This window comes from Heterocephalus glaber, unplaced genomic scaffold (genome assembly GCF_053883595.1).
Source record: "Heterocephalus glaber isolate CG9 unplaced genomic scaffold, H.glaber_assembly_v1.0 deba00001553, whole genome shotgun sequence".
Classification (NCBI taxonomy): Eukaryota; Metazoa; Chordata; class Mammalia; order Rodentia; family Bathyergidae; genus Heterocephalus; species Heterocephalus glaber.
Window position 1 is genome coordinate 50,281 of NW_028258344.1, and position 26,967 is coordinate 77,247.

The window sequence follows — 26,967 nt, forward strand, 5'->3', positions numbered from 1 at the left end:
AGAGAAGAGAAATATGTTCTGTACACAGAGTGGTCCACTGCAAGAACGAGGGAGGACAATGGCCACAAGGCCAATGGTCACTGTCCTTTACATCGTCCTTCTGACCTCAAATCCAGCCCATCCCATGCAGGCCTCCATAGCTCTTCCATGTCTGAGCCATGATGGACAGGTCTCTGTGATTGATAGGTTCTGATTGTCCCCCTGTGTTTTGTGCTCTAATCTCCTGCCTCGATACTGTTTTATGCTTTGTAAAATATGCTTAGCAGTGTCTTTGGCTTATGCCAAATAGGTACCACTTCCTCTGTTGCTCCCCAACTGTGGCAACATAAACGTCTCTAGACTTGGCTCAGGGCAATATCGAACTGGTTCAGAACCACTGAGTTAGAACAATGAGACAGAACATGCAGTAGATTGAGACATTGCATTCCTTTGTGTTTGGGGGATCTTGGCATATTAAATTCAATAAATAATATGTTTCCAATAATTAGAGAAAAGTTTTAAAATGTTGGGGCCAGGGATTTAGCTCAGTGGTTCTGCTGCCTGCCTTGCAAGCACAAGGACCCAAGTTCGATACCCGGTACCAAAAAAAAAAAAAAAAAAAAATGTCAAGAAACAGAGGCTATAAATTCTCATCAAGCAGTATTTTCCTAAAAAAGGTGAAAAAATAGAATTTATAAAAATAAAAAATATCATATTGAAATTATAAACTCAATGGATGTGTTAAACACCAGAATAAACACAGCTGAGGCAAAAATCAGTAAACTGAATTATGTTTCAAAAGAAACTGGAACAAAGAACTGAGAGAAAGAAGGAAAATATGAAAGGAAAATAACATCTACAGAGATGTATATAAGAGTTCTAACCTATGTCTATTCATTTCTGGAACAAGAGAACAGAGATAAAGGAATATAAAACAAGAGGGAAATTTTAAAGAAAAAAAGTAAGTTCACAGAAATAAGCCCAAATATTTCAGTAATTATTTTAACTTTAAAACAATGAAATGCAATGTACCCGTTACCAAAATACAGATTGTGGATAAATTGTAAAATAAGATCTACTTTGCTTACAAGAAACACAACTAAATATAGGGCTATAGAACAATTGACTATTAAAAAATAGAAAAAGAGTAAACACTAACCAAAATAAAGCTAGTAGTGCAGCTATACTAATAGAAAAATCAGTTTTAAGAGATCACGATAGATAATGAGTGATATTTTGTAATGAAAAAAGATTAATTCATTAGGAAAGTATAAAAATTCTCAATGTATATTAATTTAAAAACAAATCTTTCAGCCAAGTGTAGTGTCACATGCTTGTATTTCTAGCTCTCAGGAGGCTGTGGCAGGAGGATGTCAAGTTTGAGGCCAGCTTAGATTACATAGCAAGACCCTGTGTCAAAAAAACAACCAACCAAACAATGATAACAACAATATCATGGCTTCCAAATATATAAGACTAAAATGAGACATGAACAAATCCACGGACACAGGAGATTTGAACAGCACAATTCACAAAGTTAACCTAATGACATGTATAAAACATTACTTGCAAGACTGAAACAGTTAAAATTCTTTGTCAGTGTCCATAGAACATTTGACAAATATTAACTATATGCTAGGTCATTAAGTAAATTCCAAATGATTAAAATCCTTCAACTATGTTCATTGATTATTGTTAGAGTAAACTGAGGCATGACCAAGACCACCAGAACAGGCAAAAATGAAGCAACAAGCAAGGTTTTATTTTCAGCCTGGTACAGGCTAGTCAAGGGCAACAAAGCTGGTGATCCTGGGGTCTTGGGCAAGGGGAAACTTTATAGGGGAATTTGGGTAGGGGAGGGGTAGTGCCAGGAGGAATGGAAAATTTTGTCCTGGAGTGGAGGAAGTCTTTTGTTCTGGGGCAGAGAAAGTCTGGTGGTCTCCAGGGGTACCTGGAACTGCAGATGTTGCTGCGTGGGGCAGGCTGCTTATCTGGAACCTGGACCTTGGCTTCCTGTTATCCTTTGCACCTTGCAGGATATGATACTGCATTACCTGGGAGGTTTTTCTCTTCTGCGTGGTCTGGGGTCTGACAATTATCATATAATGAAGCTAGAAATAACTAAAAACAAAAAATGAGAAAATTTTAAAATGGGGAATTAAGCAATGTATTCCTAGTTACCTCATTATCAAGGAAGGAAATAAAGAAAAATATAATAAAAATATGGCACATTTTTAATAGAATCATTTAAAGAATGACATTGAGACTAAGGAGGTAGCTCATTGGTGGGCTTACCATGTACAAGGTCCTGAGTTTGATACTCAACACACATACACAAACACACACACACCCACAAATGTCATCAAAATTTGTGAAAAAATTTAGTAAAGCAAAGCTTAGAAAGAAATTTATTTCTTTAAATTAATATAAAAGAAATGAGAGGCTAAAAAGACCAACAACCCAAGTATCCAGTTTAAAAAGTTATAGTCAACAAATTAAACCTAAAAATGTTAAAGGAAAAAGGAAAGAGATAAGAGCAGAAACTACTAAAAAAAAAAATATATATATATATATAAAATGTCTTTATTTAATAAATAAACACAAAGAAAAAATAAATATAAATAGGAAGAAAAAAGAAATTGACAAAAAAATAAGAAAGAAAAATTAAAGTCAGAGGTACATACACCTTATACTCATTTTAGAAATTTCATATATTTTACAATTTAAAAATTTAAAGACTAAAAACAAAACAGAAATCATTCAGAAATAAAATATATACATTTACAGGTTCAAATAATCTGTCAAATATCCAGCTCATATTAGAAAAGAGGTAATAATAATTTAAGTATATATAGAGCCTGCTGCAGACAGGCAGGTCTGTGCATGCCCTATTGAGGTCCTGAATCCTGTGGAAGATACTGAATCACCCCGCTGCAGACAGGCAGCCACCTGGTTCTACACTGCAAAGATGCAGAGGACACCAGACCACCAGACCAAGGTACTGAGTCCCATTGTTCCCGGCCCAGAGGTAGGGGCTTCTGAGCCATTGTCCCACTGCTCCTGGTTCAGAGGAAGGGGCTTCCCAGTCACCATCACTCCTGCTGCTCCCAGCCCAGAGGAAAGGGCTTTTGGGCCACCTTCTGTCCCGCTGCTCCTGGCCCAGAGGAAGGGGCTTCTGAGCTGCCATCCCACTGCTCCTGGTCCAGAGGAAGGGGCTTCCTAGCCACCATCACTCCTGCTGCTCCCAGCCCACAAGAAAGGGCTTTTGGGTCACCATCCCTACCGCTGCTCCTGGCCCCTGTCCCACCTCACCCAGATCAGAGGAGGTAATCCGTGCAGGTGCTAAAAGACCCCTGCCCCAGTCTAAATGAGAAAATACGTAAATAAGTCTCAAAACCAGACTTCCAGATCACCTACAGCAACCCCAAAGGGAAATGACATGGAACACTCTGATACTCAACCACCTGGACCCACTGAACTGGCAACAAAGGGGGATCTGGAAAAAATGAAATCAGAAATAATTTCTCAGATAACAGGAGAAATTGTGCCCCTAGTGCAAGACATGATTAATAAATCTAGAGAGGAGCTCAGGAACATGATGGAATCCCAACATAGGAAACAAATGGAATCCATAAAACAGATGCAAATAGATTTCCAGGACATGAAAAACTCCATTGAAAGTCTGCACAGCAGAATGAGCCAATGTGAGGACAGAATTTCAGATATAGAAGATAAGATTGCAATTAGTGACCAGGAAAAGAAAAATTGCTTCCAAATTATAAGGGACCCTGAGAAATTAATCCAGCAGCTGCTAGATGATGCAAAGAAGAATAACATACGACTCATTGGGCTCAATGAAGAAACAGGAGAGAGTGGAGATGACATAAAAAATCTCTTCACAGAAATAATGGCAGAAAACTTCCCAAGCAGGGGAAAAGAGCTTGACATACAGATAAGTGAGGCATATCGGACTCCAAATAGCCTTGATCAAAAAAAATCTACACATAGACATATAATTGTTAAGATTCAAGAAACACAACAGAAGAACAAAGTTCTCCAAGCAGTCAGAGAAAAGAAACAAATCACATAGAAAGGAAAGCCCATCAGAATCACAGCAGACTTCTCAACACAAACCATTAAGGCAAGAAGAGCTTGGAGTGACGTATTCCACATCCTAAAAGAAAACAGCCTCCAACCCAGATTGATGTACCCTGCAAAACTGTCTTTCAAAATGGATGGAGAAATAAGAAATTTTCATGACAAAGAGCACCTTAGGAACTTTGTGAATACCAAACCAGCACTCCACAAAACTTTACACAATATCCTAGGAACAGACATTGAGGATCACAACCCCAGGAAGCAAAGCAGAATGAACCCATCTGACATGACAAGAAATTAAATGGAAAGGGGGAGAACCCAACAAAAAGAAAAAGTCATGGCAATGACAAGTCAATACGTTTCAGTTATAACCATCAATGTTAATGGTCTCAATTCACCAATCAAAAGAAATAGACTGGCAGAATGAGTCAAGAAGCAAAATCCAACAATATGCTTCATACAAGAAACACACTTAATTCAAAAGGAAACTCATAGACTGAAAGTTAAAGGGTGGAAAACAATACTGCATGTGACAGGAACCTGAAAAAAAGCAGGAGTAGCTATCCTCTTTGCATATCAAGTAGATTTCAAACCAACACTGATTAAGAGAGATGAAGAAGAACACTACATCCTTGTAAAGGGAACAATCCAACAGGAAGAGATGACAATCATAAATATCTATGCACCAAACACTAGTGCACCCAACTATATAAAACAAATACTAAGGGACATGAAAAGTCATATATGCACTAATACAATTGCAGTGGGGGACCTCAACACCCCACTGTCACAAATAGACAGATCAACTAGACTAAAAATAAGTAATGAAACACTAGAACTCAACTGAACTCTTGAACAAATGAACTTAACAGATGTTTACAGAGTGTTCCACCCCACAAAATCAGAATACACATTCTTCTCAGCTGCACATGGGTCATTCTCAAAAATAGACCACATACTCACACATAGAACATGTTTAAGTAAGTGCAAAGGAACTGAAGTTATCCCCTGTATATTATCAGACCATAGTGCGATGAAATTGGAGATCCATAGCAAAAGAAACTCAAAAAATTTCATAAACACGTGGAAATTGAACAACACACTTCTGAATAACCAATGGGTCACAGAGGAAATTAAAAAAGAAATCAGACAGTTCCTTCAAATAAATGACAATGACAATACAACATATCGGAATCTGTGGAACACAATGAAAGCAGTTTTATGAGGGAAATTCATAGCAGTGAATATGCATATTAGGAAAACAGAATGAGCCCAATTAAACAACCTGATGCTGAACCTCAAGCTTCTAGAAAAAGAAGAGCAGGATAACCCCAAAGCTCATACAAGGGAGGAAATTATAAAGATCAGAGAAGAAATCAATGCAATGGAGACTAAGAGAATGACACAAAAAAATCAATGAAGCCAAGAGTTGGTTCTTTGAAAGAATAAACAAAATTGACAAACCTTTAGCCAACCTTGTCAGAAAAAGGAAAGAAAAGGCCCAAATCCATGCAATGAGGAATGAAAAGGGTGAAATCACAACAGACCCAGCAGAAATCCAGAGGATCATCAATACCTACTTCCAGGACCTATACGCCAATAAAATGGACAACACAGAAGAAATGGACAGATTCCTAGATACATATGAATTACCAAAGTTGAACAAAGAAGACCTAAAAATTCTGAACAACCCAATATCAACCAATGAAATTGCAAATGTAATTAAAAGCTTATCAACTAAGAAAAGCCCAGGCCCTGATGGCTTCACTGCTGAATTCTACAAGACATATAGAGAGGAACTGCTGCCACTACTGTTTAAACTCTTCAATGAAATTGAAAGGGAAGCAATACTCCCAAATTCATTCTTGGAAGTAAGCATCACCTTGATCCCCAAAGCAGAGAAAGATCCAACTGAAAAGGAGCACTATAGGCCAATCTCACTAATGAACATAGGTGCAAAAATCCTTAATAAGATACTGGCAAACAGAATGCAGAAGATCATCAAGAAGATCATACACCCTGATCAAGTGGGATTCATCCCAGGGATGTAGGAATCATTCAATATACGAAAATCAATCAATGTAATACACTATATCAATAGAGCCAAGAACAAAAACCATATGATTATCTCCATAGATGCAGAAAAAGCATTTCACAAAATCCAACATGCATTTATGATAAAAACCCTACAAAAAATTGGAATAGATGGCCTCTACCTCAAACTGATAGAAGCCATCTATGAAAAATCAACAGCCAATATCATACTAAATGGTCAAAAACTGAAATCCTTCACACTAAAATCAGGAACAAGACAAGGATGTCCACTATCACCTCTCTTGTTCAATATAGTTCTGGAAACATTAGCCACAGCAATTAGACAAGAGAAAGAAATAAAAGGAATAAAGACAGGTAATGAAGAAGTCAAGTTGTCATTATTTGCAGATGATATGATACTCTATATAGAAGACCCCAAGAACTCCACCAAAAGTCTTCTAGACTTAATGACCAAATTCAGTCAAGTAGCTGGTTACAAGGTCAACACACAAAAATCAATAGCTTTCCTCTACACCAATGACAGACTCACTGAGAGAGAAATAGGGCAAATAATTCCTTTCACAATAGCATCCAAAAAACTGAAATACCTAGGAATCATCCTAACGAAAGAAATCAAAGACCTCTTCTCTGAAAACTATGGCACTCTGAAAAGAGAGATTGAAGATGATATCAGAAAATGGACAGACATCCCCTGCTCCTAGGTAGGAAGGATTAATATAGTGAAAATGGCTATACTTCCAAAACTGCTATATAGATTTAATGCAATTCCAATTGAGATCCCAGCAGCATACTTCATAGACCTCGAGAAAACAATCCAAAAATTCATTTGGAACAAGAAGAGACCCAGAATAGCAAAAGCAATTCTAGGTAACAGAGACACGGCAGGGGGCATCACAATCCCCAGCCTGCAACTATACTACAAAGGTACTGTGATAAAAACAGCATGGTACTGGCAAAGAAACAGACTTGAGGACCAGTGGAACAGATTAGAAGATGCAGAAACAACTCCAGACACACTCAGCCATCTCATCTTCAATAAAGGAGCCAAACACCCTCAGTGGAGGAAAGATAGCCTCTTTAATAAATGGTGCTGGAAAAATTGGGCTTCAACTTGCCAAAGATTAAAACTAGACCTGTATCTCTCACCATGCACTAAACTAAAATCAAAATGGATTAAAGGTCTAAATATTAAAATAGAAACTCTGAACCAGTTGGAACAGAGCTTAGGTAGAACCCTTGAAGACATCGGTGTAGGAATAGATTTTTATGAACAAAACCTCAGTTGCCTGTGAACTAGCATGAACAATCAACAAATGGGATCTCTTCTTTTTAAAAGGCTTCTGCACAGCAAGAGAAACCACCAGCAGTGTGAAGAGACAACCCACAATGTGGGAAAAAATCTTCACCTGCTCTTCCTCAGACAAAGGTCTACTATCTCGAATCTATAAAGAACTTAATAAAATCAGACTTCCCAAATTTAAAGACCAAATTCAAAAATGGGCATCTGAAATGAACAGACATTTCTCAGACAAAGAAGTAGAAATAGCAAAGAAATACATGAAAAACTGTTCATCATCACTGGGCTTTCGAGAGATGCAAATGAAAACAACACTGAGATTCCACTTCACTCAAGAAAGAATGGCTGCTATCATGAAATCAACCAATAACAAATGCTGGCAGGGCTGCGGGGAAAGAGGAACCCTGCTCCACTGCTGGTGGGAGTGTAGACTGGTGCAAGCACTGTGGAAATCAGTATGGAGATACCTCAAAGAACTAGGACTGGAAGTCCCATTTAACCCCACTATTCCACTGGTGGAGATCTTCCCCAAAGAATTCAAAGAATCATACCACAGTGATATATGTGCACCCATGTTCATAGCAGCACAGTTTGTAATAGCTAAAACTTGGAAACAGCCCAAATGCCCATCAACTGGAGACTGGGTAAAGAAAAGATGGTTTTTAATAAAATGGAGTACTACTCAGCCATAAAAAATGAGAAATGAGAGACATTTATAGCTAAGTGGATACACATTGAGGCAATACTCTTAAGTGAAATAAACAGGACACACATGTGTAAATACCGAATAGTTTCTCTGGTGTGAGAAACTGAAAGTGTAAATAAGGAGTAAATGTATAATAGGTAATGTGAAATAGGAAGAAAAGGGGCAAAGGGGAAGGAAGTGGGAGGGCTAGGGGAAAGGATAGAAGGGAAAGGGATTAATATGAGAAAATGAAAAATAGGAACAAAATCTTTGTAAATAGGGAGGAATGGAGGGGTTGAAGGGAGGGCTGGGCAAGGGTGAAAAATAAGAACCAAGAGAGACTATGTAAAGGTGCAAATTTCCAATGAGGAATGTCATTATATTGTATACCTAAAATGTACCAATGATTAGAATGAATAATTGATAATGCAAAATAAAAAGAAAAGGTCCAAAGGGGTAGGGGTAGTGGGAGGGGCAGGGGAAAGGAAAGAAGGGAAAGGAAAAATGATGAGAAATGGAAAAAATGGAAATAAAGTCTCTGTAAATAGGGAAGGGTGGAAGGCGTGAAGGGAGGGCTAGGAATGGGGAAAAAATAAGAACCAAGATGCATCATGTAAAGGTACAATTCCCAATGAGAAATGTAATTGTGTTGTATACCTACAATGTAACAATAAAAGAATTTAATACAAAAAATGATAAGTATATACATATATAATATGCAATAGTGGGAATTAAATGTTGACAAAGATAAAAGAAATGTGTTCACAGATATTGAATTATCATCTAAACTAATACCATAAAGTCACCCAGAATGTGAAAATAACTCCAACATCACAAGTCAATTTGATGTGTGGAAGTCAGTGTGTGCAATATGAAAGAGGTTTAGTGCTTTACTTCTATTCTGTCAATCTAAACAGTCATCAGAGAGGTTCTTTAAAGTGAGATGTTTATTGAGGAACAGCACTGTGATGGCAGTGTGTATGCCATCATGAACTGTGCGCGTGCAGGGAGGCTGAGGCCAAGGGAAACATGAAGAGGGTTACATGAGGTCTTCTGCAACAACGATCCCTTGGCCACAAGGATTAGTGACGAGAGTGGTGTGAGTTCAAAGGTGAACAATTATTGGGCAGATGTCTTGGGAAACCTTTTTGTATAAGGCTGTGATTCTCACATAGTTTTTTGTGATAGTTACTATCAAGCAGTCATGCATGAGAACCCTTCCTTCATAACTTCCCAGCTTCATGGCTTGCATTTTTCTTCCTTCCTTCCTTCTTTCCTTCTTTCATTTTATTTCAGTTTTTTGGGACAGAGTCTCACTACGTACTTCAGGCTGGCCTTGAACTCGATATTATGTTGGAGGCTGACCTTGAGCTTGCAGCAATCCTCCTGCCTCAGCCTCCCAGGTGCTAGGATTATGGGGTGCACCATCCTGCCTGGTTAATTAATTTATTTTTTAATTAAGATTAACACAAATTGCTCCGTTTTGAGTCTGACGATTTTCACAACTCTTTCAGTTACATTCATGCAGATAAACATCACCTTGAAAGTGAAAAAATAATCAGAATCGGTGATGTATGCTTTCACCACATCTATTCAAGGTAATATCAGAAGTTCTAGACAGAGGTATTAGACAAGCATGAAAAATAAAATGTATCCAAATCAAAAAGTAATAAGATTATTGCTAATAGATAACATGATCGTAAAAGTTGAAAACTCCATTCTACTCAGCCATAAAGAATAAGAAACTAGAGACATTTATAGCTAAATGGATGAACACTGAGGCCATGCTTTTAAATGAAATAAATAGGACACACATGGGCAAATACAGAACAGTTTCTCTGGTGTGAGAAACTGAAAGTGTGAATAAGGATCAAATGGCATAATAGATAATATGAAATAGGAAGATAAGGCCGAAAGGGGAAGGGGAAGTGAAAAGGGTAAGGAAAGGGAAAGAAATAAATATGAGAAAAAGAAAAAACAAAAACAAAGTTTTTGTAAATAGGAAGTGGTGGAGGGGTGGAAGGGAGGGCAGGGGAATGGAGAAAAAAATAAGAGCCAAGATATATCATGTAAAGGTACAAATTCCCAATGATGAATGTCATCATATTGTACACCTAAAATGTGCCTGTAGGGAGCAGGGGAAGGGGACGTTACCAGAACCTCTGCAGTAAGTCCTAGTCTCCTGCGAGCCACGGCAGCACACGGCAAATTACAGGAAAGGTAGACAAATGAGACTGAGAAGAAGCTGAGCTTTGGGTCTGATCAGTGCTGCTCTGGGCAGCAAAGACGAAAGCCCCCTAGCTTGCAGCACCTTTTATTCAGTACATCGGGAGAAACAAATGTAACAAGTGAAATATAGAGTTCAGTACTTCACATTGGGATAAACAAGGTGTAACAAAAGGCTGGGGGGCAGTGGAAATCTAAGAACAATGAGAAACTATGCAGATAAAGATTTGGTTCCTCCCTGGCGTCTCCCACAGGTGTGGTCTTGTCCTGGAGATTGCAGCATGGGGGCGGGGGGGGGGGGGGAATCACTGAGGTCTCAGTTGTCGCCAGAGCCCAAAATGCAATTATGTCTGGAATGTCCTAGCTGGGCTGTAGGCAGGAGAACTAGGCCTACTCAAGTGATTTTTCCCTAGAATTATGTAGCATTGCTCCCAACATGTGCCAATAATCTTAATGAATTTTTTAAAAAATTGAAAACTCCATATATAGATTCCATGCAGACACAATGAAAAACATGTTATAGCTAATATATAAATTTAGCAAAGATAATATAAAATCAACAAATTGAAATCAGTTGCATTTCTATAGAGTAACAATGAACTATAAATAAGAAAAATAATTCCACTTATAATAGCATGAAAAAGAATAAAATACTTAAGGATAAATGTAAAAAAGGAGTTGAAACAGTTATACACAAAACAATAAAATGTTCAATGAAATTAAAAATCTCTTTAGAAATGGAAAAGTACTAGAGACTTTAAATACACATAACTGTCTCCTCTACCTTGCCACGTGATGCCCTTCACCATGTTACAGTGCAGCAAGAAAGCCTTTGCCAGATGCTGAGCAGATGCTGAGCAGATGCTGAATAGATGCTGGCACCACACTATTGGACTTCTAAGCTTCCAGAACCAATGAGATATTGAACATTATAGATACCTTTTTTCACCCAAAATCACTGAACGTTTTTTCAACCTATCACATTACTTCTAATAAAAACTCAATATGAAATGGAAAAGTATCCCATTTTTATGGATTGGAGAACTTAATATTGTTAAAGTGGATGCCCTACGGAGGTCGCGAGTCATGCGGAACATGCCCAATCAGCCTGCTACAGACAGCCAGGCCTGCGCATACCCTACCAAGGTCGCTAGTCGTGTGGAACACGCCAAATGAGCCCGCGCCCCGGCCACAAGCCACTGGACACCCCCCACCCCGCTCCTCTGTGCAGCCACCTGGTTCCACGCTACAAAGACGCAGAGGACACCGGACCAACAAACCAATGTACTGAGTCCCGCTGCTCCTGGCCCAGAGGTAGGGGCTTCTGAGCCACCTTCCCACTGCTCCTGGTCCAGAGGAAGGGGCTTCCCAGCCACCATCCCGCTGCTCCCAGCACAGAGGAAAAGACTTTTGGGCCACCATCCCTACCGCTGCTCCCCGCCCGTCCCACCTCTCCCAGGTCAGAGGAGGTAATCCGTGCAGGCGCCAACAGGCCTCCCCCCCCCCCAGTCGAAATGAGAAAACACGTAAATAAGTCTCAAAACCAGACTTCCAGATCACCTACAGCAACCCCAAAGGGAAATGACATGGAACACTCTGATACTCAACCACCTGGACCCACTGAACTGGCAACAAAAGATCTGAAAAAAATGAAATCAGAAATAATTTCTCAGATAACAGGAGAAATTGTGCTCCTCGTGCAAGACATGATTAATAAATCTAGAGAGGAGCTCAGGAACATGATGGAATCCCAACATAGGAAACAAATGGAATCCATAAAACAGATGCAAATAGATTTCCAGGACATGAAAAACTCCATTGAAAGTCTGCACAGCAGAATGAGCCAATGTGAGGACAGAATTTCAGATACAGATTGCAATTAATGACCAGGAAAAGAAAAATTGCTTCAAAATTATAAGGGAATATGAGAAATCAATCCAGCAGCTGCTAGATGATGCAAAAGAAGAATAATATAAGACTGATTGGAGTCAATGAAGAAACAGGAGAGAGTGCAGATGACATAAAAAAAACTTCACAGAAATAATGGCAGAAAACTTCTCAAGCAGCGGAAAAGAGCTTGACATACAGATAAGTGAGGCATATAGGACTCCAAATAGTCTTGATCAAAAAAAATCTACACATAGACATATAATTGTTAAGATTCCAGAAACTCAACAGAACAAAGTTCTCCAAGCAGTCAGAGAAAAGAAACAAATCACATACAAAGGAAAGCCCATCAGAATCACAGCAGACTTCTCAACACAAACCACTTTATCACCAGAGGATTAGGAAGAGAAAAATGTGTAGCTATGTATGTGGACAGAGGGCAAAGAATATTTAGAGAGTAAAACAAATGAGACACATTCACAATTGGTGAATATAGGTGAAAAGTGCATGGGGCTATGTTGCAAGGTTGTAAGTTTGAAAGGGGTGCAAAATTAAAGTTTTTTTGAAAAGATATGAGAAATTTCCCCTAAAAGTGTACCATGTTCATGCTTCTGGTAAGTTCTTTTATGCTTTAATTAAATTCTGTCAGCACTGCCTAAAAAAGGGGCAAACCCCATATATCCTCTTTCCATTATTACTTATATTTCTCTATTTTGTTGTATTCCTTGATTCTTCTAAGTGGGATTTAAACAAAGATAAAGACCTTATCACTATAGATAGGAAGCCTACCTATTAGTGTTATCAGGGAACAAAAAAGGTTTTAAGTAATGCAGTAAATTTTACATACTTTAAAAATAGCTTTTGCTACATTAGCAACAAATGTGGTTCTTTCATTAGTGTTTAAAACCCAACTATTTCCCCAAAAGTTTTGTTTATTCTCTAACCATTCTAGAACTGCTGATCCATTTTGAACCAAACACTGTACATTCTGGAGGAAGAAAAAAATGTAAATTGACTTTTTTCATTGAAATGTATTTACTAATTATTCATTGTGGCTAAGACATGATTGTTGATTAGAAGTGTGCAGAATAAAATTTTAAAAATGAGTTTAAAATATTAAGAAAATATCACATATACAATTTCACAATGAACTATAACTCAGTTTTATTTTTACATTAATTTTATATACATTACACAGAAGTATACATTTGTAATACAAAAGTCTATATAAAACCCAAGTACCTTAACATCTAAAAAGGAGAGGAGATACTGCATTTGATTTTTGATACTTTTAAAATTAAATACTCTTAAAAATTAGTTTCAAGGAGACAACAATTCAAAAGGCATTAACTTTTAGAGGGCTTTGTGTTCACATAAATTCTTTGTTCAAGTGTGTGGTTTTTTGGAAACAATATGCCATTTGACTGGTTTCAAAGTCAAACAGAATGAGTTACAATATCTAGCAAAAACAAAACTTTCTTTAGTTTTGCTTTCCTCAACCTAGAATCAGCTTCTAACATGGAAGACAGAGCATGATAGTGATTTTTATTCTTGCGCTACTAACTGTTGTATTAAAGGGCTGACAACACATCCTATGGTTTGTTTACAGGCTCTTGTTAAAAATATAATAAATTATAAAAACAATTAGAAATTATAATTTACCTAATTTCTTTTTATTTGGTTTGAAAAACAGTACATCTTTTTCACTGTGCTTGGCATCTGGACATACCTATCCAAATAATTTGAACATCTGATGGATAAAATATCTACATATCTCCTAGAGGATTTTGGTATTAGTTAATTCAGTTATATTTCTGGTTTGACAATTATCAATTGCAGTAAATATAAACAAGTTCAAAAGTAACATTCTAGGCAGGTGTGGTGGTGCACACCTATAATCCCAGTACTCTGGGAAGCTGAGGCAGGACAATAGCAAGTTGGAGCTCAGGCCAGGCAACTTAGCCACTTAACAAGACCCAGTACCCCAAAAAGTAAACAAAAAAACTGTCACCATAATATTATCATGTTTTTTAAAAAAAATTATGGAGGCACAAAAACATTACACGATGCACCCAAAACCATGAAGGGATAGAGGGACAAATAAAAGCATTCTTTTCTAACTCATCAAACTATGCTAAACCCTAGTTTATACCCTCTCTCAAAATTAGTTCAGTCCAACAGATACAAAAATTAGATACAATATTCAGGAATGTTTGCTTAACCTAAATTGCTAGTATTAAAGAACTTAATTTCAAGAAATCTATATGTTTATAATACATTATTAAGAATATACAAGTGAAATATGATCATTTTGCTGAATTATGAGGCATGTAATAAGTTACTGATTAAATTTGACAATTAATTGCAAAACAAATTGACAATATAAATTTAAACAAATTCTAAGAAAGATGCTTATTAACATGATTTTTAAAAAATACTAATTATAAGACCTATAAAATTCAAAAGACAGTACCACAGCCACAAACATATTAATATAGATAAATTAAATCATCTTCTAATTGATCCTTTGTTGTTTATGAAAACGTTCTAACAAAGCACTCATAATGTTTCCTGGTATTCTTTGGTGCTTATCAATCAAAGCTTGAACAGCATTCTTGGTCTATTAAGAAAACAAAGGGAAACCATTATTATTTTAGTAATAATGTAAAGATTTTACGTACTACTACTTTCAAGTAGTCTTCCTTAATTTGGCCTCCATCTCCTCTCAGAATGAATGATTTCCTTCTCAGTGGATTCATTCATATTTCTTACACTTATTTTATTAACCTTTAAGTTATAGTTATTGTCTACTTGGCTATTCTCTATACCAACTATTAACTCAAGATATATCTTAGTATTTTTCCATTTGTGAGCACAGAAATGCCTTGCATGTGATAAGCATGTTAAAATGAACTAAAGAAAAAAAATTAGAAGAAAATAAGTAGTAGAAAATTTCTAGTAGACAAATGGATGATTCAGTCCTTTTCAGCCATTAATTAACTCCAATATAATAAACTTTTTCATTTATCACCTTACACACCGAACAATTATATCAGTTAATGTAATAGGAAAAAATGAGGAAAACAAAGAATGAACTAACATACTTTAGTTTGCTGCCTCAATTTATAGAGTTCAATAGGTATTTTCATTAAGTTATAGCAATGGAAAAGTTAATTAGAATATAGCAAGAAATTTCTAAAGCTATTTATTTTCCACCAAATTAATGGCAAATTTCAACAATTTTTACTTTTAAATCAGTTTACTTCAATTTAAATTTTTTTATTTATACATGTACATAGTATATGCATGAACACATATAATTTAGATCCTAACCCTTAAACTAATAAACTCTAACTCAAAGATGTATTTTTAAAATATGTCACTTCACATCTGTGAAATGAGTACTAATGCATATAGTTATTAAAGGATTAAATGAACTTCAAATGGTATCTTCACATACCACACTCACGAAGTGACTGACACACAGGTTATTTTCCATTAAGTGTATTTCTAAAATTTTATTTATTCATTCATTCACTCATTCAGGAAATATTAGATGTATTAAAAGCTAAAATGATAGTCAAACAAGTCTCTGATATTAAGCTTATAGGAAGACTCAAGTACAAAGTAAGTAAAATATGAGATCATTTGTGATATGTATCATCTGGAAGGTGAAAGGAAAATACTCAGAAGTTCAGACTGAAGAGCCCACTGAGGGGGCAGTGATCAGTCACACCAACAGGGTACAGTTTGGCCTGGGCCTTAAAGGTCAGTGAGATCTTAATACTGGTGAAGAAAACAGCATGAAGAACAAAGACAATAGGAAGACAACCATTTAAAGAATGATGAGTCAGTCTATTTCACTGGTGCTTCAGGTATTCAAAAACTGGGTGATATAAGGTTTTTAAATTATTTCAATTAAATCATAGTTAAATATCAAGAGATAAGAGTATAGACTTTTAGTATGATGAGGTATCAAAGGAGAATTTTTGGGTGAAGAAGTACGAGGGCCGTGGATTAAGAAAATACAATTCTTGCAAGGATCACTGATGATCCCCTTCTGTCACTAAGCCCAATGGATATGTTTTCAATTTCCATTTTACTTTTCCTCATAATCATCATTGGCCACTTCTTTCTTATAATGCCATCTGCTTCTGGAACTGACACTGTTTTGATTTTAACTTCTTTTTGCAGTTTCATTCTTCCAAAAGCAAGCATTGCCTTATTCTCCAAAGGCTCAGTGATGTCATTCACTTTCACAGCTTCACCTACCATTCATCTGCAGTCCTCCTAGCTTCAATATAACTTCCTTTGGATGTTTTAAAGGGACCTCAAATTCAACATGCCTAATTTAAGACTAAATTGACATTTTCCTTCTTATTTTGTCCTTTTCTGAGTTTCCTCTCAAATGACACTAACACAACTTCAGCCAATTAAGAGAATCACAATTGTCATTCGTAAAAAGAATCCATGAGAAAAACCCATTAGTGTTACCCCTGAATAAGACTCAAATCTATCCACTTCTTTCCATTTCTCTCCATCTTAGCAATACATGTATATACACATAAATCTGTACTTACATGTAGATGCTGGTGTACGTATGAGAAGAGAGAGGAAGAGAGAGAGAGAGAGAGAGAAAGAGACAGAGACAGATATTGAGAAAGACAAGGAGAAAGCTACAAATAGACACAGAAAACATAGAACCAGAACAGCAGGGAGACTAAGACTGTGAAAACATTTAGGAAATATCCCTAGTGCCCTCTTCAACACTATTACAGCATATTTTAATTTATGTTTAGATGGTGCTTAAAATGATTCTTCTCCACAAATGCCTGAACAGACTATCACCCATTTTTAAAAGTGAGTTTTTATTTCTATATATAAATATTAATTTGGATGTTAATAATTACAAATCTGTGATAATTCTAGGGTTATTATGCTATAGTTTGTGCTTATATTATTAATAATGAAGATTGGAAAAGCATCATAATATATTCACAAAAGAAGAATTTCAAATGTTCTTGATTTCAAGTATATTTTAGTTCAATGTCAATTTACATAAGAATGTGCCTTACCTGTCTAGTGGCACAGCAAGAATTAGAACTCAGATCCTTGCACTTTCAGTCCAGGATTTTTTCTCTCTCTTACAGTTTATTTTGACCATTAAAAAATAGCTTTTGAAAAAAAATTGTTCCTATCTAGCTCTGAACCACTTAAATCCTAATAGATAGGAAGGAAAAAATGTAGAAGAACAAAATATAATTCAATTACATCCTAAAGAAGAATGCATACTTTGGGGAGTGGCAAAGAATTATGATACATTAGCAACAAAGTATGTGGGCAAAAGTAACAACAAAGGGCCAGTTCAGAGCCCTAGTGTAGCTCTGAGCCCAAGCAGCTCTTAGGAAGGCACTAATGAGAGAAGAGTTATGCTGTCTGAAGAATACATCATAGGATTTTACTTTTGGGGCATAGGACAGAACAAAACTGGGGTAAACTTAATGAACCATTTGAATAACTAGACAACAAAACAGCATATACCATATCATTAACATTACTTTTATGAAACTTCCTCCATATCAACTGCTCCATACAAACAGTCTCATCTAGTGTAATATTAGAGCTTCTGCAGCTGCACATCCTTTTCTAAGTGACTGAACTTGCTAAATCCCATACAGCAGGGAGTATTATTCATTCCTTCTGCCTGCCAGGACCCTCTCTTCCTAACCATCCCTGTGGAAGGATTTCAGGTCTCACCTCACTGAAGTCTATTATGATTGTGTTGGTCAAGAAAATGCTAGTGGGATTGAGTGGACACTTGCAAAGAGCAGCTTCAAGGTCCATCTCATGGTGGTTCTACTGTTGACCTTTCCCTCTCTCACACAAATCCCACATGAGGCTCTCCTTTCAGTCTGAATCTCAAAGCAATGAAGACACAGACAAAGCTATAGCTGAGCCTCAGGGGAAAAATAACATGAACAAGAAGTAAATTTTACTACTATAAGCCTCTGAGATTCTGCAGTACATTGTCATCACAGAATAAATAACATGGCAATGCTGACTAAATACTCAGTTTTCTCATGTGTAAAATAGTAATTATAAGGTCTAAGGTTGATGTGGGGATTAAATCAAACTATGTATATATGGAAAAACGAGCTCTACAAATGATATGTTCTGTGTAGAAAACCCTAAAGCTTAAAAAAAATAAATTCTACAAAGTTGCAATATACAAAAACACATGAAATTAACTGTTTCTATATACTAACAGTGAAAAATAAAACAGGGAAAGAAAATAAAGAAACAATCTCAAAAGAATGGCAAAATTATAAAATGATAGTAATAAAAAAATAATAAAATATTTAGGAATAATCTTAACTAAGGAGGAGAAAGACTTGGAGGCTGGAAACTGTAAAACTAAAAGAGATTAAGGAAAACAAAAATAAACAGACTTCCTGTGTTCAAAAATTAAAAGACTTGCCAGGTGTGTTGGTGCACACCTGTAATCCCAGCACTCAGGAGGCAGGAGGACCGCTAGGAATTCAAAGCCAGCCTGGAATACACAATGAGTTTAAGGCCAGCCTGAACTACATAGTGAGACCCTGTCTCAAAAAAAAAAAAAAAAGAATTAGAACACTTAATATTATTAAAAACTACTCGAGGCAATATATAAATTCAATGTAATCCCTATCAAAATCCCAAAGGCATTTTTTGTAGAAACAGAAAAGAAATTCTAAAATTCATTTGTAATTTGTAAAATTCATTTGCAATCAGAATAGGCAAAACAATCTTGAAAAAGAACAAAGCAACAGTATTCATAATTCCTAAGTAAAAGGATATTAAAAACTATAATAATCAAAATAGTATTCTACTGGTATAAAGACAGACAAATAAGACCCATAGAAATAGGATAGAACCCAGAAGTAAACCATATTATACACCCAAATTATCTTCAACAAGTGTCAAGACCACACAATAGGAAAAGTACAGGCTCTTCTGAAATGGTTCTGGGAAAAATTCAATACTCATAAGTGAAAGAATGTATAAAGAAATGTGGACCTTACACAGTATCCAAAAATTAACTTAAAAAAGATCAAAGACCAAAACATAAGATCTTAAAGCTTCATAACATTGGGCTTGGTAATGATAGCACACTTTAAAAGCACAGAAAGTAAGAAGAAACAAATGGGTCTACAACAAATTTAAACTTCTGCATATCACAGAACACAATCAACAAAGTGGGAGAAAATGTTGGCAAATCACATATATCTGATACAGGGCTAACACATAGGGTGTATGAGGAAGTTCTACAATCAACAAAATAGGCAACTCAACTGAAAATTGGGCAAGTGATTGAATAGATATTCTTTGCAGAACTATCTACATAACAAGTGGTTAACATGTATATGAAAAGATATTTTCAATCTCTCTAATCATTAGCAAAATACAAATCAAAATCAAAATGAGATATCACATCACACTCATTAGGATGGCCACTACTAAAACTTAAAAACAAAACAAAGTAACAAGAACCAACAAAGATATAGTGATATTAAAACCCCGGTATACTATGCGAGAATGTAAAATGGTAACAGCCAATGTAGAAGACAGCATAGAGGTCCCAAGAAAAATTAAAAATAGAATTATCATATGATCTAGCATCTCACTTCTGGATACACATACAAAAAAAATTCAAAGAGGAAAGAGATATTTGCACAGTTGTATTCACTGTGGCATTATTCACAGTAGCCAAAAAGTAGACACAAGTAGAAATAATCTAAATGCCCATCAACAGATGAATTCATAAAGAAAATGTGGCCCACCAGCCACCCATGGAGCCGAGCAGGTAGAGCCATGTGGGGAGCAGAACGCCCAGGACTCACTGAGCCCAGCTCTGCCGAGCTGGCTATGCCCACTTGGGACCAAGGGCTTGTAAGGACCACCCGGGCACAACCACCAGCCGCCTGTGGAGCCGTGTGGGCACCTAGAACAACAGTTCCAGTCCCTGCCCGCCTGCCTTGGCGTCTTGGCTGTGCAGCTACCTGGTTCCACACTACAAAGGCACAGGGGGACATAAAGGCCATTGTCCTGAACTGCAGAAGTGAACAAGAGGGCCTCTCTCAGGCTACCTGATGATAACTGAAGCCCACTGGAAAAGTGAATAGAATCTCTGCAGTAAAGGCACACCAGACCACTGTAATTGGTAAGTCAGAAGGATCATCACCTCCCATCAGAACATGGACTATCTCCAGGGGAAAGGGAGCTGGAACCTGCAATAGAACCTTGTGCAGTTCAACCCTGCAGGAGGACAGGGAGCTCAACTTGGGACTTGCAGCCAGAAATCTTCCAGAATCTCACAGGTCTGTGACTGGCTTAATGAGACTCATTGACTTACAACTGCACACTTTTGCCCACGTTGTCTACTGGGACAGAAGAGACATACCCTGAAGGAGGCCCTGCATTTTCATCTTTTATTTGTTATTTTCAAAATTACACTATTTTTTTTGCTCTTATTTTTAATTTTTTTCCTTCTTTATCTACACTTTAAAAATGTTTTATTTTTCTCTTTTCTCCCCCACCCCCTTGCTGTCCCACATCGTTCTTCATCTCCTTTTGTGTTCCTGTTCAGGCCATAATCCGTATTTCTTCATTTTTCTTTTCTTCTCTTTCCTTCTCTCTCCTGTGTCCACTGGCCTCACTGCTAACGTTCCCCTATCCTTCTACCTACCTATCCCTCCCTCCCCAACTCCTTCTCACTCCTCATTCCGAAGGGTAAAGTTGCCATATTGAAGAGTTTATTCACTATAAACATTTGTTGAGTTGGTCCTTGATTTTGATTTAATTCACACAGTTAAAGGTGATAGATTAATAACTACCACAAATTCTCATTTTCTAAGAGGTACTCGATGCTATTGTGTTGCTAATTGTATCACTTGGGCTAAGGTGTTGTGATTGATCTAATCAGTTGTCCTTCCTGGTACAATGAAAATGAGACAGCCTCAGAGCCATTAGAGACTCAAAACCTAAAGGCCAGCTATATCTGGAAGACACTTCTGAGAAGCAATCATTCCATAAGGGTTCTAAATACATCAACAATGATACTTACAGTAAGCAACTTCAAAGTATGAACCCATGAACTAAACCAAGGATAGTACCAAAAACAAAAATGCGAAGACATTTAAGTAAGGCAACTTCCACTGCACAAAAGGCAAATTCTGGGGGAAACGAGGTGGAAAAATCTGATAATCACCCACCTGGACACCCTGAACTGATGGCACAGGAGGTAACAAAACAGATGAATGAGGCTTTAGAAAAATTCAAAACAGACATAATCTCCCAGATAACTACAGAGACGGTGAGCAGAGTGAAAGACATGATTAGAGGCTCTAGAACAGAAACAGATAAAAAATAGATGAGCTCAGAAATATGCTGGAAGCCATGAATGTCCAGCCTAAGAAAGAAATGGAAACCACGATCACCCAACATAACAAAGAAATGGAATCCACGATACAGAGTCAAACAGATATCCAGGAGATTAAAAACTCCATTGAAACCATACAGAACAAATTAAGGGAATCTGAAGATAGAATATTAGATATAGAAGACAGGATTGCAGTTAAGGACCATGAAATCAGAGATTTCTTACAAATAGTAAGGGACCACGAGAAATCAATCCAACAGCTGCTAGATGATCCAAAAAAGAACAACATAAGACTGATAGGAGTCTACGAAAAAACAGGAGACAGTACAATTGACATAAAAAAACTGCTCACAGAAGTAATAATAGAAAACTTCCCAGACAGAGGTAGAGAATTGGACATACAGATAAGTGAGGCATATAGAACTCCAACTAGCCATGATCAAAAAAAATCCACACCTAGACATGTAATAGTCAAGATCCCAGAAACCCAACAGAAGAACAAAATCCCACAGGCAGTTAGATTAAAGAAACAAATCACCTACAAAGGAAAGCCCACAGAATCACAGCAGACTTAACACAAACCCTCAAATCAAGGAGAACCTGGAGTCAAGTATTTCAAGCCCTAAAAGAAAATAAATTCCAACTTAGTTGTATCCTGCATAATTATCTTTCAAAATCAATGGGGAAATTAGATACTTCCACAACAAAGAACACCTGAGAAATTTCATGAACACCAAACCAGTACTCCAAACAATTCTAAGCAATATCCTAGAAAAAGACAATGAAGGTCACAACTCCATGAGGCCCAACAGAGGGAAGCCACCAGGCAAGGTAAGACACTAAAGGGAAAGGGGGGAAAAATAAGAAACAAAAGAGCCAACAACAGTAAAACATCATGACAAGGATGAGTCAATCTCTATCCAATTATAACTATCAATATTAATGGCCTCAATTCACCAATCAAAAGAAATAGACTGACAGAATGGATTAAGAAGCAAAATCCAGCAATGTGCTATATACAAGAAACAATCCTAACTCAAAAAGAAATTCATAGACTGAAAGTAAAAGGATGGAAAACAGTTCACACCACAGGAACCCAGAAAAAAGCAGGCGCAGCAATCTTATTTGCAGAAAATGTACATTTCATACCAATACTACTTAAGAGAGACAAAGATGGTCACTACATTCTTATGAAGGGAATAATCCAAGAGGAAGAGATGACAACCATAAATATTTATGCAACAAATACAAATGCCCCCAACTATACAAAAAAAAAATTAATGGACATGAAAAACCAAAGAAGCACTAATACAATTGTAGTGGGGGACCTGAATACCCTACTATCACAAATAGACAGATCATCTAGACAAAAAATTAACAATGAAATTCTAGAACTGAACCAAGCTATTGAACAAATGGACATAACAGATGTTTACAGAGTGTTCCACCCCACAAAATCAGAATACACATTCTTTTCGGCTGCTCAAGGGTCATTCTCCAAAATAGACCACATTCTAGCTCATAGAACAAGTCTAAGTAAATGTAAAAGAAGTGAAGTTATGCCCTGTATATTATCAGACCATAGTGTAATAAAATTGGAGGTCAATAACATAAGAAACCGCAAAACTCCCACAAACACATGGAAATTGAATAACACCCTCCTGAACAACTAATGGGTCACAGAGGAAATTAAAGAAGAAATCAGACAGTTTCTACAAGTAAATGATAATGCCAGTACAACATACAGGAATCTATGGGACACAATGAAAGCAGTTCTACACAAGAAATTCATAGCAGTCAATGCCCATACTAGGAAAGCAGAGAGAACTCAGTTAAATAACCTAATGCAGAACCTCAAGCTCCTCGAAAAAGAAGAGCATAACAAACTCAAAGCTCATACAAGAAAGGAAATTATAAAGATCTGAGCAGTTATCAATGCAATGGAGACTAAGAGAAAGATACAAAAAATTAATGAATTAAAGAGTTGTTTTTTTCTAAAGAATAAATAAAATTGATAAACCTTTAGTCAACCTTACGAAAAAAAAGGAAAGAAAAGGCTCAAATCCATGCAATTAAGAAGGAAAATGGTGAAGTCACAACAGACCCAGCAGAAATCCAGAGGATCATCAATATCTACTTTGAGAAACTGGACTATTAATAAAATGGAAAACACAGAAGAAATGGACACATTCCTAGATACATAGGAATTACCAAAGTTAAATGAGGAAGATATAGAAATTATAAACACCCCAATTACAATGAGTGAAATTGAAAATGTAATAAAAAATTTACCAACAAAGAAAAGCCCAGGTCCTGATGGCTTCACTGCTGAATTCTACAAGACATTTAAAGAACTATCACCATTACTCTTTAAACTCATCAAGGAAATTGAAAGGGAAGCAAGTGTTACTTTGATTCTAAAACCAGGGAAAGACCCAACCCAAAAAGAGAACTACAGGTCAATCTCCCTAATAGGCATAGATGCAAAAATCCTCAACAAGATACTGGCAAACAATACAGAGTGTCATCAAGAAGATCATACACCCTGACCAAGTCAGATTTATCCCAGGGATGCAAGGATGGTTCAACATTCATAAATCAATAAATGTAATATACTATATTAGCAGAGTTAAGGACAAAAAACATATGATCATCTCAATAGATGCAGAAAAGGCATTTGACAAAATCCAACACCCATTCATGATTAAAACGCTACAGAAAATTGGAATAGAAGGTCTTTATCTCAACCTGATTAAGGCTATCTATCTACAAAAAACCAACAGCCAACACCATACTAAATGGTCAAAAACTGAAAACTTTCACACTAAAATCAGGAACAAAACAAGGATGCCCACTATCACCACTCCTGTTCAATATAGTTCTAGAAACATTAGCCACAGCAATTAGAAATGAGAAAGAAATAAAAGAAATAAAGATAGGAAAGGAAGAAGTGAAACTGTCATTATTTGCTGATGATATGATACTTTACATAGAAGATCCAAAAAACTCGGTCAAAAGTCTTCTAGACCTAATTGACAGATTCAATAGAGTAGGTGGATATAAGGTCAACATTCAAAAAACAATAGCCTTCTTATACAAAAATAGCAGACTCATTGAGAGAGAAATTTGGGAAACAATTCCTTTTACAACAGCATCCAAAAAAATGAAATATCTAGGAATCAACCTGACAAAGGAAGGAAGAGACTGCTACACTGAAAACTACAGCACTCTTAAAAAGGAGATTGAGGAGGATATAAGAAAATGGAAAAACATCCCTTGTTCCTGGGTAAGAAGAACCAATATAGTGAAAATGGCCATACTTCCAAAATTACTATATAGGTTTAATGCAATGCCAATTGAAATTCCAACAATATACTTCACAGAACTAGAGAAAACAATATAAAAATTCATTTGGAACCAGAAGAGACCTAGAATAGCAAAAGCAATTCTAGGCAACAGAGACATGGCTGGGTGTTATCACAATCCCCAACTTGAAACTATACTACAAAGCTACTGTTATAAAAACAGCATGGTACTGGCAAAGAAACAGACCCATGGATCAATGGAATCAATTAGAAGATGCAGAAACAACTCCAGACATACTCAGCCACATCATCTTTGATAAAGGAGCCAACCACCCTCACTGGAGGAAAGATAGCCTATTTAATAAATGGTGTTGGAAAAATTGGATTTCAATCTGCCAAAGATTAAAAGTAGACCCATACCTATCATCATGCACTAAACTAAGATCAAAGTGGATTAAAGATCTAAATATCAAGACAGAAACACTAAAATTGCTGGAAGATAAGTTAGGTAGAACTCTTGAAGACATTGGCATAGGAAAAGACTTTATGAACTAAACCTCAGGAGCATGGGAGCTGGCACAAAGAATCAACAACTGGGATCTCATCTCATTAAAAAGCTTCTGTACAGCAAGAGAAACCACCAACAAAGCTATGAGACCACCTACAATGTGGGAAAAAAATTTTAGCACCTGTACCTCAGACAAAGAACTACTATCGAGAATATATAAAGAATTGAAAAAAAAAATCAACCCCCCCAAATTCAAAGACCCAATTAAAAAATGGGCAGCTGAAATGAACAGCGAGTTCTCAGACAAAGAAGTAAAAGCAGCAAATAAATATATGAAAAAATGTTCATCACTGGTCACTCGAGAGATGCAGATGAAAACAACACTGAGATTCCACCTCACCCCAGAAAGAACGGCTGCTATCAAGAAATCAACCAATAACAAATGCTAGCAAGGGCGTGGAGAGAAAGGAACCCTTTTCCATTGTTGGTGGGAGTGCAGACTGGTGCAAGCACTGAGGAAATCAGTATGGAGATACTCAAAGAACTAGGGCTAGAGGTCCCATGTGACCCAGCTATTCCCTGGTGGGTATCTTCCTGAAAGAATTAAAAGAATCATACCACAGGGATATATGTGCACCCATGTTTATAGCGGCACAGTTTGTGATAGCTAAAACTTGGAAACAGCCCAAGTGCCCATCAACTGGAAACTGGATAGAGAAGATGTGGTTTTTTTTAAAATGGAGTACTACCCAGCCATAAAGAACGAGAAACTAGAGACATTTATAGCTAAATGGATACATATTGAGGCGATACTCTTTAAGTGAAATAAATAGGACACATGTGTAAATACCGAATAGTTTCTCTAGTGTGAGAAACTGAAAATGTAAATAAGGATTAAAATGAATAATTCATAAATTGAAGTAGGAAAAGGTCCAAAGGTGTAGGGGTGGTTGGAGGGGAAGGGGAAAGGGAAGAAGGGAAAGCAAACATGAGAAAAGAAAAAAAAAGTGGAAATGAAATTTATGTAAACAGGGAAGGGTGGAAGGGGTGAAGGGCACACAGGCAATGGGGAAAAAAAAAAAAAGAACTAAGATACATAATGTACAGGTAATGAGAAACCTAAGTTAGCTTAGGAGACTCCATTTTGTCTGAACTGCCCCAGTCCTGATGGGAAAACTGTCCTCTGTGTGAACTCTGAAAGGGGGGGGGGCGGGGAATCTTATCTCACGTTTGTACTCCTGTGTGATGTCTCAACACACCAGATGTTCTTATCTTGTGCCCATACTCCTGCTTTTAATTGATGCTTAAGAGTTTAGACAAACAACCACAAGGGCGCATATGGGACCCACCTGTCCTAAAAAACAAATAACAGGATGTGTGTTTACATTTTATAAGGGCTGGTTTTACATCATGTATCTGGTAACCCAGAGGTGCTAACCACGCATTCTTTCTCGCTTCTGTAGATACGCTTACCGCAGGGCTAGGGAAGGGGGGGCGGGGAAGGAAAGG

The 26,967-nt window shown here is 36.9% G+C and overlaps 1 protein-coding gene across 20 annotated transcripts in view; it reads right to left on the minus strand.

Moving 5' to 3' along the window:
- Nucleotides 1–1,720: 1,720 nt before the first annotated feature.
- Nucleotides 1,721–26,967, minus strand: part of Tmem68 (transmembrane protein 68) — a 59,039-nt gene continuing 33,792 nt past the window's right edge. For 13 of the 20 annotated variants that reach the window (XR_015442676.1, XR_015442677.1, XR_015442678.1 and 10 more), the window contains one exon: nt 13,367–14,847. Coding sequence is in view for 12 of the 20 variants with exons in the window: in XM_087190314.1 (XP_087046440.1) it covers nt 14,743–14,847 (105 nt within the window). In the remaining 8 variants the exon portion in view is untranslated. Of the gene's footprint in view, nt 2,101–13,366; nt 14,848–26,680; nt 26,813–26,967 lie in introns of those variants that run through there. The other 7 variants (XR_015442675.1, XR_015442673.1, XM_087190315.1 and 4 more) reach the window with 4 other exon arrangements.